The sequence below is a fragment of the Chiloscyllium plagiosum genome, unplaced genomic scaffold, assembly GCF_037043375.1.
Source record: "Chiloscyllium plagiosum isolate Xiang-an unplaced genomic scaffold, Cpla_swu_hap1 HiC_scaffold_26, whole genome shotgun sequence".
NCBI lineage: Eukaryota > Metazoa > Chordata > Chondrichthyes > Orectolobiformes > Hemiscylliidae > Chiloscyllium > Chiloscyllium plagiosum.
This window is the reverse complement of record NW_028270164.1, coordinates 2,863,760-2,879,785: the sequence shown is the minus strand read 5'-3', so window position 1 is coordinate 2,879,785 and position 16,026 is coordinate 2,863,760. Positions and strand designations below refer to the sequence as shown.

Genomic DNA, 16,026 nt, shown 5'->3' with positions numbered 1-16,026 from the left:
TTCAAGGGAAGCTGGGGTCAGCTGAAGGCCTGGCTTCCATTGGATTGTCAGCTCACAGGTCCCCACTGTTCAGGGTTACTCGTGACAGCTACGTTACTGGGTGGGGTCATGGAGAGATGCCAGAACCTTTGAACTCTGACCCAGAGGAGGCGGAGGGAAAGAAATAAAAACTGCAGAGTCCTTTCTTTGTGTTCCCTACACTGGAAAACTCAGTGATATTTAATTGATCCTCTTCCACAAACTCTCTTCCTCACATGCAGTGGGCGTGAGAAGGAGTGAGGGAGAGAAAAGGAATACCATTAGGGATGGGTAATAAACCCTCATCTGGAACTGATACTCACATCCCAAGAATGAATAATAAGAATAAAATTCCTCCAATAATCCAATTTAAACACAAGCTTCAATCTTTGAAACAGATTATAGAATCCCTGCAATGTGGAAGCAGGCCATTCAGCCCATCGAGTCCATAACCGACCCTCCGAAGAGCATCCCATCCATTACCAAGCCCCAACCCCACTCCCCCAATCCCGACCCTATCCCCTGCAATTCCCACTGCTAACGCCACCCTTACATTTCACAATCCACACAATGCCCAGTTTGAGCCGTGTTCTGGGAAGGAAAAGGGATAACAGATTTCCCATTCTGTTCTGGTTATCTGGGAAATCGGGGAGGGGGGGGGGTTGGGGGTGATAGTGAAGGATCGGGAGCTCACGGTCCAAGGAATGACAGGATCAATAGGAAGCCCCTCACCTTCTTGAAGAGACGGACGGAGTCATCACTGACTTGGGCAAAGCGTGGGATGATGTTGTTGAGATAGATATCGCTCAGTGTGGTGTGATCCTTGCTCTCCCTCCGCACCTGGTTCAGCAGCAAATACCAACAGTTCACCGGAGACAGAATGTTCTGGTCCTTCCTGCACAACCAAACATGTCAGAGGAAACCGTTAAAGGAGATGGATAAAGAACGCGTGGCTGTCCAGCACACCACTCTCAGGCATGTACACCACCACACCCTCCTCTCCACCCCACACCCTCCCTCGTAAATTGTACACACTGCACTCACCCTTCCCCCACACATCCCTGATCCCCTTCCCCACACCCATACCAACCATTCCTCTCCTCACAACAGACCCCTACAACATCTGCAGGAACTGCAGGAGTGTGAAATGACTTTGAACTGCAATGATACTAAAGTCAACAGAATGATCAAAAATCTGACATCAGTAAGGTAGAAGGTTCCAGTTGAGAATGGGCATGTGAGAGAGAGAGTTCTCAGACACTAGAGAGTGTGCTGTGTACAGCAGAATGCTGAATCATAGAATTCTTACAGTGTGGAAGCAGGCCATTCAGTCCATCAAAGAAATTCCCATCCAGACCCAACCCCTACCCTGCACTTCCCACAGCAAATCCACCTAGCCTGCACATCCCTGGAGTCTATGGGCAGTTGAGTATGGACAATCCACTTGGCCTGCACTTCATTTGGGCTGTAGGAGGAAACTCACGGGGAGAATGTGCAAACTCTACACAGTCACCTGAGGGCAGAGTCGAACCCAGGTCCCTGGTGCTGTGAGGCAGTAGTGCTAACCAATGAGCCACCGTGTAGTCTTAATGAATAGGAAGGAGTAAACAGCCTCAGGGACAGTGTATGTGAAGATACCCACAGCCCAATGGTGCCCGAGATCAGCAGCCAATCTGCAGGGAGCAAGCTTGAATAATTAATGCGCCAGATAGAGCAGATCCCACAGACGCAGAGGAGTCTTCAAAACGAGCAGAGGCAGAGGTCAAGAGATGGAGAGGTTTCGGGGGTGTATTCCAGTGGGTTTGGGGTTTAGACAGCTTGAGGTTAAGCAGCCAATAGGTGCTGTACTGAGCCTCAGCACTGCCTGCTGGGAAGAGATAACGTAACAAGCCAGATCACATCCTCTTAATCACTGTCCACTGACTCCAAACTGGAAAACACCATCCAGGATCAGATCAGCTTCAGATGTGGGATCAGGATCAGATACTCCACCACTCTGGGCTACTTCTGTGCATGAACAATAACTGCACAGGCAAAGTACCAAAATGTTTCAACACACAAGTTTGCTTTCAGCAAAGCTAAACTATTTTTAAAATAAAATCCAAAAGGGCACTGGACCCAAACCATTAATGCTGATTTCTCTCCACGGATGGTGCCAGACCTGCTGAGCTTTTCCAGCAAATGTTTGTTTCTAAACTATTTTCTATTGTTCACACCTACCATTACCACCTATTCTGCATCTCATTCTCTCCTTTAATAACAATACAAACACCCTTTCAGTCTTTTGCTCTGGACATCCTCACCATCTGTTTCACTCACTGCTCCTTCCATTTGTCAAAACAGGAATACTGACATTTTCTAGCTCTAGGAGAAAGTGAGGACTGCAGATGCTGGAGATCAGAGCTGAAAATGTGTTGCTGGAAAAACGCAGCAGGTCAGGCAGCATCGATGTTTCGGGCATGAGCCTAAAGATTACATTCCTGAAGAAGGGCTCATGCCCGAAACGTCGATTCTCCTGCTCCTTGGATGCTGTCTGACCTGCTGCGCTTTTCCAGCAACTTATTTTCAGCATTTTCTAGCTCTATTCAGTTTTGAAGAGGAGACACTGGACACTCAAGTGTCTTTCTCCACAGCTGCTACTAGTCCTGCTGCGGTTCCCTAGCTCCTTCCATTTTTATTGCAGATTTCCATATTCTGCAGTATTTTACTTCCATTAAAGCACCAGCTGGAACGATAGCTCAGGAGTCAACATCTTGAAATCAGGAGAAAAAACAAGAAACTTGCATTGGACAAGACTCCAGTCAAAGGGTGGCCGAGTCTCCAGGATTGACCTGGAGTCCCCACACGTGAAGCTAACACTCAAAGGTGTTGCTGAGGCCATTCTGATTGGGTGCAGGGAGTTGAGGTCATGAAGGTAATTGAGTTGGGTGACTAGTGGCCGAAGGATGGGACAGTTAGGGCAAGAAGTCATTAGATGAAGTCTCCAGGAATAAATTCACCCAGACTCGGCAACTCCACAGCGAATGGTGAAAGGGTTGGCATTTTGGTTCAAGGCCACCAGATCTCAGAAAGAGTCGAGTGTGAGAATAAGTAGGACAGACCTCTCCGATTCTGTTTTCTAATTATAAATAGCCACAAGACACAATGCCACAATAACTGGATCATTCCCTCCTGCTCCCAGCTTATCTCCAGCCACGAGGAAATGTCCTTATCTTTGTCACTGAGGAAGGGATCCAGGTTTTCGTTTGCAGAGAACTGCACCTTTAAGGATACTATCTTCCTCTCCAGCTCCATTCTGATTCTACCCCTCCCACCCAGAATGGCCTCCTGCATCACAAAGCCGCACTTAGTTTGTTCATCTGCCCTGCTACTACTGTACTCATCCTCACAAGCAACAATCCAATAATGGGGAGGCACGGTGGCTCAGTGGTTAGCACTGCTGCCTCACAGCGCCAGGGAACCGGGTTCGATTCCAGCCTCGGGTGACTGTCTGTGTGGAGTTTGCACGTTCTCCCCGTGTCTGCGTGGGTTTCCTCTGGGTGCTCCGGTTGCCTCCCACTGTCCAAAGCTGTGCCGGTTAGGGTGGATTGGCCATGAGAAATGCAGTGTCATAGGTTAGGGGGCTGGGATGCTTTTCAGAGGGGCGATGTGGACTGGTTAGGCCGAATAGCCTGCTTCCACACTATAGGGATTCTGAATCTACCAGGCCCCCTGTTTGAGCTCAGACCCACTAGCCCAGCTCCCCCCGTTGCACAGAGATCTCCCGTCAAATTATCTGAGCTTCCAGATAAGCAGGGAGATGGAAACAGCTCGATAGCAAAACAAAGACAATGACAGTGAAAAAACTACAGAGGAAAATCATCTCCTAACAGCGGGAGCAGCCAAATGATTGGAAAGTGGAATGACACAAAAACAGCACAGATTAAAAGCAACTGCCCAGTGGGGACTCTCTGTATTAACACACTACATCCGTAAATATTCAGAAATAAACCCATTGCAGAGGTCCCCAAGCAATTAATCCCCTTCGTAGATTTCCTATCAGTCACGGGTCACACTGCTGCCTCACAGCGCCAAGGAACCGGGTTCGATTCCAGCCTCGGGTGACTGTCTGTGTGGAGTTTGCACGTTCTCCCCGTGTCTGCGTGGGTTTCCTCTGGGTGCTCCGGTTGCCTCCCACTGTCCAAAGCTGTGCCGGTTAGGGTGGATTGGCCATGAGAAATGCAGTGTCATAGGTTAGGGGGCAGTGTGTGCCCACACGACGAAAGGGGAAACAGAGTAAGGTCACAGCATCTCGTGGCCCCTCTCGTAGTGAAGAATTCAAATTAACATTTTGCTGAAATTTTAATACAGCTCTTTCACACTTGTTTCAGAACCCTCCATTAATCCTCACCCTGCCTGCTTGCTGGAAAATGTGCCTCCGGGTTAGTTGATACAATTGGCTTTCGTTGAGGGATTGAGATTGATTGCTATAGGAGTGGAGAAAGTTGATGTATCTTTGGGCTGGTCTCAAATGGCCTTGGATACTTCTTGTCATGAAAACATCCATATTTTGATTCTCTGTAGTATGTGTAAATAGATCGTTGTGTTATGTCCAGGATAAAGAGATGGCGCCTTTTCAGTCTTACTGCTTGTAAGTGATAATGGCCAATGTCAAACCCAGACTGTTGACCGGGGACAAGGTGATCCAGTGTTTTTTTTAACTGAGCTTATAACTGGGAACAGTGTAAAGACGCAGATAGAGTCAGAGAGTCATAGAGATGTACAGCACGGAAACAGACCCTTCCGTCCAGCTCATCCATGCCACCCAGATTCCTAACCTAATCTAGTCCCATTTGCCAGCATTTGTCCCATATCCCTCTCAAACCTTCCTATTCATATACCCATCCAGATGCTTTTTAAATGCTGTAATTGTGATGAAGTGAAAGATCAGGAGATCGTGTTTAGCTGGCTGGAATGTGGAGTGTTTGCCAATAAATATACAGAGCTTCACTGAATGTTTATCAGAGCATTGCTTGTAACCTTGCAGTTGGCTGTGTGTTTGTTTAGTTGATTAACCATTAATAAATCTACAAGTGCTTAACCCTGTCTCAAATTCACTCTTTGATACATAAGTACTCTTTGCTTATACTCCATCAATAACAGAAAAAAGGATATCTTGTCCACACTTCAAATTGAAAATAGCATGGTTTGAAACACGTATCATGGTGTATAATAGCCAATCAAGGTGTTCTGGGGTTTATGTGTAACAATAACAGAGTTACAAACTGGAATCGAAACAAATGGATTTCCTGAGGGATGTCAGGATTAAATTTTATCCCACGTACTTGAACTGCAGGTGGTCCTTGGCGCTCCTGGTCTTAGCCATAAAACGTTCAGCCAGCTTCTCCAGGTTCTTCGAGTAGTCCATCTCGATCTCGGATTTTTTCCGGAAGAAGTCCTGCAGATCCTGGAGGAGCTGCACCCTGGCCTCCGACTGCTGGTCCAGGCATTTCAGCTGTTCCAGGAGCTGAGCTCGGATTTCTGCAACAAAACAAAAGAAAGAAGTCAGGGAGTGAGCCAAGTCACTCTGCTCGCTCTCGTCTCAGCTCTCCTCCCGCTTCCCAGAAACGTTACCGTTAATAGGGCAGCATGGTCCCAATGGCTCCACCATTTCAGTATTGACACAGACCCCACACTGGCTGCATCCCCCAGCTCCCCCCCGTCCCACAACCTGCAGCATGTTATTAAACAGGGAGATACACAACAACCTCAATTAAGGCACAACAACAGAAATTGCTGGTGAAACTCAACAGGTCTGGCAGCAGCTGTGGAGAGAGAGAAGCGAGAGACCCGGAACAAGGGTCACTGGACTTGAAATACTGACTCTGCTTTCTCTCCACAGATACTGCCAGACCCGCTGTGTTTCACCAGCGATTTCTGCTTTAATTTCATTTCCAGCATCCACACTTCTGTATTTTATTTTAAACATAATTAAGGGTTGACTGAATGGAGCCAGGAACTACAGGCTATATATTACTGTTATGTTGCCAGCTGATGGTGTGTCTAGATACAGCAGGTCCCAGTGTGAAATCTGGCTTGATAGATCATATTTTGTTTGCCTTTCCCTTGTATAGTAAACTTCTTTTTTATTCTTAACGCCAGATCTGTAGTTTGGCCTGTTTACATTGCCACCTCACCAAAAACAACAAAAAAAATCATCTATCGAGCTAGATGTCATCTTGGGATTTGACTTGTCCAGTCATAACGTCAGCTGAGATCATAACTCACAGTCTTTCCCATGGATTTACATCAAATCCTCAGGATCAGTTGCAGTTGGACCAGATGGACAAGAAACCAAGCAGGCAAAGGAAAAAAACTTTACCATCATGTAAATCAAAGGCAGCCAACTAAATATTTCAGAGCACAAAAAAACCCACTCCACCATTGGCCACAACAGTCAATATCGTTTTCCATCTCTGAGCACAAGTTTAATTTGCTCTGATCTCGGAGGCCAATGGGAAGTCTCCCTAATGATCTCCCTTCCCTCTGGATGACTTCAGTTAAGCACAACTTGTAGATTACATCTTTACGATAACAATAACATCTCATTAGTTTCTTCTCTTTCAAGTCTGAAGTAGCGATCTCCTGGGGCATACAGACAAGGGAGTAGCCTGTTTCCAGGCCTTGGTTAGAGTTTGGATGGAAAACTAATTAATGACTTAAGGTGGGGGCAATTGATTTATTAAGCCAACCTCCCTCTGCACAGTATTCAGTCAGCTTTCTGAATATTCTCTGAAACACAGACAGGAAATCTTCATAAACATTAAATTAACAGAAAGTGAATAATCTCCAACCAGGTATCTGCTTCATTTTTGAGATTTTTGTTATGAGGTAACAACAAGTACATCTGCTTTTACAAAACTCATCAAGTTTTTAAAACAGCACACTCAAACAGAATTTGATGAGAAGACTCTGGCTGGATACATCCAGCAGAATAAAAATAAACACAGTTTGCTTCAGAGAAAACCTCAGGACAGCTGCTGAAGCTGTGACGTGAGCTCCAGGGATTCGGTGATGACGATGAAGCAGTGAAGGACGGACACAGCCTCTGCCGAACTGCGACGTGTTCCTGTTTCAGCAAATCTTCTCGGGCAGGCAACCACACTTTCCTGTCTCGAATCCCCACACCAACAAGGCCTCTCCACACGCAACGGTGCCTGAGAAACTGCTCAAGTCTTAAAGAGGTTAAGTGATAGTCATGAGAGAACGGAGCTTCCTGGATATAAATGACCATTGCTTCTCCTGACTGCACTCAGCTTCACAGTCCCACTTTTGTTAAAACTCGGCATCTGGCAAGTCATCGATTCGTGAGAGAAATCAGCTCCACAGCCTCGACACCTCTCTCTGGAATTTTTCTTTCGCTCCTATTTCACATTCCATCACTGAATCATCTGCAGCAAATCATTTCCTATCTGCATTCCCTTCACAAACTACCTCCTCTTTTCATAAGGTGCTGGGTTCTTTTCCTTAATTCATTCACAGGATCAGGGTGTCACTGGCCAGGCGGCATTCATTGCCCATCCCTAATTACCCAGAGGGCAGTTAAGAGTCAACCACATTGCTGTGGGTCTGGAGTCACATGGAGGCCAGACTACGTAAGGATGGCAGTTTCCTTCCCTAAATGACATTAGTGACCCAGATGGGTTTTTCTGACAATTGACAGTGGGTTATGTGGTTGCCATTATTCCAAATTTTTTATATATTTCAAATTTCACCAACGCCATGCTGGGATTCCAACCTATGAACCTCAGGATTGCTAATCTAGCGAGAAATTTGTTGTTAGGGTCAGAGATCAGAATGCCAACATGAACTCGATTGGGCGAGTTCATTCTGAGACACAAAGCTAGTCTATTTCTGAATGAACCAATCACTTTAATTATTTATTGGACATGGGCTTCACTAACATTTATTGCCCATCCCCAATTGCCCAGAGGGCAGTTCAGAGTAAACCACATTGCTGTGGGTCTGGAGTCACATGGAGGCCAGACCAGGTAAGGTTGGCAGTTTCCTTCCCTAACGGACATTAGTGACCCAGATGGGTTTTTCTGACAATCAACAATGGATTCATGGTCATCATTTGACTCTTAATTTCAGATACTTAATTTGAATTCCACCATCTACCGTGGATTTGAACCTGGGTTGTCAGCACATTCCCTGGGTCCTTGGGTTAACAATCCAGCAATAATACCACCAGACCATTGCTTTCCTTCTTGCCAATTTGCAGATCCTAGTTTCTCTCACTGAAATGCCCTTTCTTTGTCATGTTGACTAATTGAGCACAAGGGGCCTCATATTGAATTGCATGCTCCTCTCGGCCAGCACACAAACAAAACTATCAGCGGCCGTGTCAACACTCTCTGACCGACAGTGTGCCCTGAACCCACCGATCAATCACCCACTGAAGTCAAACAGAAAAAGAACAGGAGAAAGCCATTGACCAATGAGAAACATACTCTGCATAAGCCCATCCTGATGTCTGAACGTCCCATTGAACTATGAGGTAGCATCACCAGAACATCACTTTCCAAAATGAGGGAATAAATGAGCATCACCCACAATCTATGAACAAAAAAAAGGATTAAACGCCTTCAGGAGAGTCTGAGCTCTGATAGTGAGTTGATATCTTTCCTTTCTAATTTTACACAGTTCAGGAGGAGGCCATTCAGTCTATCTTTCCCATGCCAGCTCACTGCAAGAGCTGCCCAATCCATGCCCCTGTGCATCTTCCCATAACCTTCCAAACATTTGGCTGGGAGTTGGGGGAGGGGGGGGGGAATGTTGTAGCAATGATCCATTATCCATTACTGCTCCGCAGATGCTGCCTGAACTGCTGTGCTTTTCCAGCACCACTAATCCAGAATCATTATCCAGAACCCCAGGCTAATAAAGAACAAAGAACATTATAACACAGGAACAGGCCATTCGACCCACCAACACTGTGCTGACCAAAAACCTTTTGCCTCTATACAGTCCATATCCCTCTACTCCCCACCTATTCATGTGTCTGTCATGATGCCTCCCCTGGTAACCTATTCCAAGCACCTATCACCCTCTTCTCAAATCTCCTTTAAATTTACCCCCTTTTACCTTAACCCTATGTCATATAGTAGTTGACATTTCTGGGAAAAGGAACTATCCATGCCCCTCATAATTTTGTAAACTCTATAAGGTCACCCCACAGCCTTCGACGTTCAAGTGAAAACAAACCAAGTTTGTCCAATCTCTCCCCATAGCTCCCCTCCAAACCGGGCACCACCCTGGTAAACCATGCCTGTACCCTCTCCAAACACTCCACATCCTTCTGTGGCGAGCAGAACTCTACACAATATTCCAAATGTGGCCTAACTGAACTTCTATACAGCTGCAACATGACTTGCCAACCTTTACTCCATGCCCCAAATGATGAGGGGAAGCATGCCAGGTGCCTTCTTGATCACCTTATCCACTTCTGTTGCTACTTTCAGGGAGCTGTGGGCCTAGATCCCTCCATCTGGCCAGGTTCCTGAGGGTCCTGCCATTTACTGTACACTTCCCTCCTGCATTAGATCTTCTAAAATGCATCACCATGCACCTGTCTGGATTAAACTTCATCTGCTATTTCTTCACCCAAGTCTCCAGCCTATTCGTATCTTGCTGTATGCTTGGACAATCCTCCTCACGACCTGCAGCTCCCCCAATCTTTGTGTTATCCACAAACTTACTAATCAGGCCACATACATTCTCCTCCATGTCACTTATATATATATATATATATTACAAACAACAGCACTGATCCCTGTGGAACACCAACGGCCATGGATCTCCAGTCAGAAAAACACCCTTCCACCACTACACTCTGTCTTCCATGATTAAGCCATAATTCTGTATCCATCTTACCAGCTCACTGCAGAGCCCATGTGACTTCCCTTCTGTATCGGCCTGCCATGAGGAACCTTGTCAAAGGATTTGCTAAAGTCCACACAAACAACATCCACTTTCCGACCCTCCTCAGGCAGCTTTGGCACTTTCTCAAAAAATGGCATCAGTTTGAGACATGACTTTCTTCGCTCAAAGCTATGCTGCCTATTGCTAATAAGACCACATTTTTCCAAATGTCAACAAGTCCTGCCCCTAAGAACCTTCTCCAATAATTTCCCAACCACTGACGTAAGGCTCACTGGCCTGTAATTTTCCAGATTATCCGTGCTTCTTAAACAAAGGAACAACATTGGCTATTCTTCAATCCTCTGGGACATTGCCTACGACTAAAGAGGATACAAACATTCACAAGAGTTTCATACAAGGCCCCAGCAATTTATTCCCTCATCTCTCTCAGTGTTCTAGGATAGTTCCCATCAAGTCCCCGGGAACTGACTACCCTAATGTTTTTCAAAACACCCACCATCTCCTCCTCCTTTATATCAACATACTCCTCCCGGGACTCATCATCCACCATGTCCTTCTCCTTTATGAATACTGATGTAAAATATTTGTTATGGACCTCACCCACTTCCTCGCCCCCACACATAAATTCCCTCCTTCATCCATGAGTGGACCTGCCCTTTCCCTAGTTACCCTCTAGCTCCTTATATATGCATAAAAGACCTTGGTTTCCATTAATCCTGTTTGCCAAAGTCATTTCCTGGCTCCGTTTAGCCCTCATAACTCCTCGTTTAAGTAATTTAATGGTCTGTGGAACATGGGTTCCAATTGGTGGGCTGAATGGCCTCTTTCCATACTGTCACTTTTCTCTGGCTTCTTTGGAATGCCAGAATGGCAAATGGTGCAATTTGAGTTGGATAATAATCCAGAACTTCGAGTTGTTAGCCTTATAACAACCACAAAACCACTGTCAATCATGGTAAAAACCCATCTGATTCATTGACATCCTTCAGGGAAGGAAGCTGTCACCCTTACCTGGTCTGGGCTCCATATGACTCCAGACCCAAAGTGATCTCACAAATATTTAGAGACGCACTGTAGAAAGCAGCCCATCTGGATTCATCGCAGCGTGATACAGCAACCATTCTTCCCAACACCGCAAGAAACTGCAGAGAGTGTGAACACAGCCCAGTCCATCCCATAAACCAGCCTCCCATCCACTGACTCCATCTACACTTCCCACTGCCTCGGGAAACAACCATCATCAAAGACCCCACCCACCCCGGGTATACTCTTGTGCACCCTCTTACATTGGGCAGAAGATATAAAAGTTTGTATACACGTATGAACAGATTGAAGACCAGCTTCTTCCCCGTGGTTATCAGACTACTGAATAGACCTATCAAATGTGAGTGCTGATCTCTCTCTGCACCCTCTCGGCAGCTGGAACACTGTACTCTGTTCTGTTACCCCGATGCCCTGGGATTGTACAATCTGCCTGTAAAGCACATAAAACAACACTTTTCACTGTAGCTCGGTAAATGGGACAGTAACAAATCAAATTAAGCCAAATGTGGCTGTCTCTCTGAAATGACCTGGAGAGTCACTCAGTTTAGGGACAATTAATACCGCCGTTGCCTGGAATGCCCACATTCCAAACAAGAATAAAGAAAAGAAAGCTCGTTCTTCTGTCCTGGGTCAACCTTATTGGAATTCCTAATGGAATCAAATTCCATCACCTGTTCAAGTTGAGCATTCCAGATCTCGCCCCCATTCACCCAGTTTGAACAATTAATCTCTTTGACAATGAAAACTCCCAAAGCAACGTCAGATGCTATTATAACAGAATTAAATGAGAGAAGAATAGATGGAGTCAGTATGAGCAAACTGCCAACACTGAGATTAACACAGAAACATATGCTCAAGAGCTAAGTTTAGCTCCATCAGGAATTTCTAGTTTTGAGCTCTGCTCAGTCTGAAGGGGCACTCCTTAAGGCCACTTCCCAGTTCTGTTTGGACACGTTTGCAGTTCTTGTTGTTGTAGTAAACAGGCTGTTTTGCAGTTTCTTGGCGTATGTTCAAGCCTGTGATTAGGAAAGGGATGGCAAACCACAGGACGTGGTGGAAATAGAGGCCTCGATAGGCAACTGAGGTGTGTCTGTGCGTGTCTGTCCATCTGTGTCTATGCCTGCATTTGATTTTATGTGCATATGTGTGTGTGCTTCTGTATGTGACAGTGTGTGTCAGTGTTTATGTGTGTGTATGCTTGTGCCTTTGTGTGTGTGTGTCTGTGTGTGTGTCTGTGTCTGTCTGTGTCTATGCATGTGTGTGTGTCTGTGCATGTGTGTGTGTGTGCCTGTGTGCGTATGTGTGTCTGTGCATGTGTGTGGGTCTGTGCATGTTTGTGTGTGTGTGTGTGTGTGTGTGTGTCTGTGCATGTGTGTGTGTCTGTGCGTGTGCCTGTGCATGTTTGTGTGTGGCTGCGCATGTGTGTGCGTCTGTGCATGTGTCTGTGTCTGTGCATGTGTGTCTGTGCGTGTGTCTGTGCGTGTGTGTCTGTGTGTGTGTCTGTGCGTGTGTCACATGTGTGTCTGTGCATATGTGTGTGTCTGTGCATCTGTGTCTGTGCGTGTGTGTGTGTCTGTGCATGTGTGTGTCTGTGTCTGTGCGTGTGTCTGTGCATGTGTGTCTGTGCGTGTGTGTGTCTGTGCGTGTGTGTGCGCATGTGTGTCTGTGTATGTGTGTCTGTGCGTGTGTGTGTCTGTGCATGTGTGTGTCTGTCTGTGTGTGTGTCTGTACATATGTGTCTGTTCATGTGTGTGTCTGTGTGTGTGTGTTTGTGCATGTGTGTGTCTGTGCGTGTGTGTGTGTCTGTGCATGTGTGTGTGTCTGTCTCTGTGTGTCTGTGTCTGTGCGTGTGTGTCTGTGCCTGTGCATTTTTGTGTCTGTGCGCGTATGTGTGTCTATGTCTGTGTGTGTCTGTGCGTGTGTGTGTGTCTGTGCATATGTGTGACTGTGTCTGTGTGTGTGTCTGTGCCTGTGCGCCTGTGCGTGTGTGTGTCTCTGCGTGTGTGTGTGTCTGTGCGTGTGGGTGTGTCTGTGCGTGTGTGTCTGTGTGTGTGCGTGCGTGTGTGTGTCTGTCTCTGTGTGTCTGTGCATGTGTGTGTGTATCTGTGCATGTGTGTGTCTGTGCATGTGTGTGTGCATGCGTGTGTGTCTGTGCATGTGTGTGTGTCTGCGCGTGTGTGTCTGTGCATATGTGTGTGTCTGTGCATGTGTGTGTCTGTGTCTGTGCGTGTCTGTGCGTGTGTGTGTCTGTGCATGTGTGTGTGTGTCTCTGTGTCTTTGCGTGTGTGTCTGTGTGTCTGTGCGTGTGTGTGCATGTGTCTTGCATGTGTGTGTGTACATGTGTCTGTGCGTGTGTGTGTCTGTGCATGTGTCTGTGTCTGTGCATGTGTGTGTCTGTGTCTGTGCGCGTGTCTGTGCATGTGTGTGTGTGTCTGTCTGTGCATGTGTGTGTGTCTGTGCATGTGCGTGTCTATGCGTGTGTGTGTGCCTGTGCGTGTGTCTGTGTGTGCATGTGCGTGTCTGTGCGTGTGTGTCTGTGCGTGTGTGTGCCTGTGTGTGCGTGAGTCTGTGCGCGTGTGTGTCTGTGCCTGTGTGTGTGTCTGTGCGTGTGTGTCTGTGTGTGTGCGTGCGTGTGTCTGTGCGTGTGTGTGTGTCTGTGCGCGTGTGTGTCTGTGTGTGTGTGTGCCCGTGTGTGTGTGTGGAGCGGGGGAGGAGGATATGGGCACCTGAAGGCATTTCCCTTCCAGTTGATGGACAGTCTGTTATTCTTGGCAGCCTCAGCAATGCAGTGATCTTTGCCCCAGGGTTTTCCATCATGTGCACATTTCTGTATTACAGTATAACTGAAATATGTTGCAGCAAGTCTCAAACTAATGCTTTGCAGCTCAAACCCAGGGCAAGAAGCACCTTCAGTTTGGCACAATATCAGTTTTACTGAAAGCGGAGCAATAATGCAGAGGGAAGGCTAATGTGTCCAACAGCTGAAGAAGCAGCATCTGTTCTGGGAGGAACATTAAGGGTGTGTCTGTCCTGGATTCAGTGTAGAGGGAACTTCTCTCTGTACCTAGCCCCTCTAATAGTATACCTGAAAAATCAGAATCTACTCAAGCAGAGTGAGCGTGGCTCCATGACAGGAAACATTCTGTGTGACAAACCTATTCAAGTTTTTTTGAGGAGGTCACAAGCAGAGTAGATGGAGGGGAACCAGCAGATGTGTTGCATTTGGATTTTCAGAAGGTGTTTGACAACGCATCTCACAAAAGGTTAAGTTATGAGACAAGTACCCATGTTGTTGGAGATAGTAGTACATTAGCATTGATAGAGAATTAACAGGAAACAGTGAGTGCGGAAAAGGGGTTATTTTTCAGATTGATGACCTGTACCTAGTGGGGTCCCACAGGGATCAATGCTGGGACCACAACAGTTTACAATATACATTAACATCTTGCAGGAAGGAAGTGAAGGTACTGTGGCCAAATTTGCAGATGATATAAAAATTGTTGGAACGGCAGGTTGTGAGATGGGTACGAAAAGTTTGCAAAGAAATATTGACAGGTTACCTAAGTGGGAAAAATGTTGGCAAATCAACTACTGCAACTTGGGAAAATGTGAAGATGTTCACTTTGGAAGGGAGAACAAAAGAACAGTATTATTTAAATGGAGAATAACTTCAGAAAGCTGCAACACAAAGGGACTTGGGGAGATTTGTGCATGGAACACAGGAAGCTAGCACACGGGGGCTGCAGGGAATCAGGAAGGGCAATGGAACGTTGGTCCTTATTTCAAGGGGATTCTAATATAAGAGTGGAGAAGTCTTACTGCAATCATACAAGCTGCTGCTGAGTCAAAGACAGTGGCGCTGGAAAAGTACAGCTGGTCAGGTAGCATCTGAGGAGCAGGAGAATTTACGTTTCAGGCGTAATGGTGATGGAAGGGCTTATGCCTAAAATGGCAACTCTCCTGCTCCTCGGATGCTGCCTGACCTGCTGTGCTTTTCCAGCACCACACTCTCCACTCTGATCTCCAGCATTTGCAGTCCTCACTTTCTCCAAGATGCTGGTGAGACCACTTTTGGAGCATAGTGAGCAGCTTTAGACCCTTATTTAAGGAAAACTATAATTTCTTTGAGTGCAGTTCAGAGAATGTTCACTGGGATGATCCCTGAGATGGAAGGAGTCTTTTATGAGCAAAGGTTAAACAGGTTGGGACTCTGCTCCCTGGAGTTTAGAAGAATGCGAGGTGACCTCACTGAAACATACAGTGAGGTTTGACAGGGTCAATGCTGAAAGAAAGTTTCCCCTCATCAGACAGTCTAGGACCAGAGGGCAGAGTTTCAGAATAAAGGGGCACCTTGAAATGGGAAAGAAGGAGGAATTTCTTCTCTCTGAGGATTGAGTGACTTTGGAACTCCTTGCCCCAGAGAGCTGTGGGGGCAGTGCCCCTGGATATATTTAAGGATGAGAGAAAGGGTGTAGGTTTGCTCGCTGAGCTGTAGGTTTGATATCCAGACGTTTCATTACCTGGCTAGGTAACATCATCAGTGGCGACCTCCAAGTGAAGCGAAGCTGTTGTCTCCTGCTTTCTATTTATATGTTTGTCCTGGATGGGGTTCCTGGGGTTTGTGGTGATGTCATTTCCTGTTCGTTTTCTGAGGGGTTGATAGATGGTATCTAGATCTATGTGTTTGTTTATGGCGTTGTGGTGGAGGGCCAGGCCTCTAGGAATTCTCTGGCATGTCTTTGCTTAGCCTGTCCCAGGATAGATGTGTTGTCCCAGTCAAAATGGTGGACTTTTTTCATCCGTGTGTAGGGCTACGAGGGAGAGAGAGTCGTGTCTTATTGTGGCTAGCTGGTGTTCGTGTATCCTGGTGGCTAACTTTCTTCCTGTTTGTCCTATGTCAGCCTGGCCCTCCACCACAACGCCATAAACAAACACATAGATCTAGATACCATCTATCAACCCCTCAGAAAACGAACAGGAAATGACATCACCGCAAACCCCAGGAACCCCATCCAGGACAAACATATAAATAGAAAGCAG

At 46.4% G+C, this 16,026-nt stretch overlaps 1 protein-coding gene across 2 annotated transcripts in view; it reads right to left on the bottom strand.

The window, feature by feature from the left end:
• srgap2 (SLIT-ROBO Rho GTPase activating protein 2) overlaps window positions 1–16,026 on the bottom strand; it is a 196,215-nt gene that overhangs the window by 141,792 nt on the left and 38,397 nt on the right. For both annotated transcript variants that reach the window (XM_087973417.1, XM_043716324.2), the window contains exons 2-3: window positions 5,343–5,538; window positions 751–913 (exon numbers count right to left, since the gene is read on the bottom strand). In XM_087973417.1, coding sequence (XP_087829543.1) covers window positions 751–913; window positions 5,343–5,425 — 246 coding nt within the window. In that variant the 5' untranslated portion in view covers window positions 5,426–5,538. The remainder of the gene's footprint in view (window positions 1–750; window positions 914–5,342; window positions 5,539–16,026) is intronic.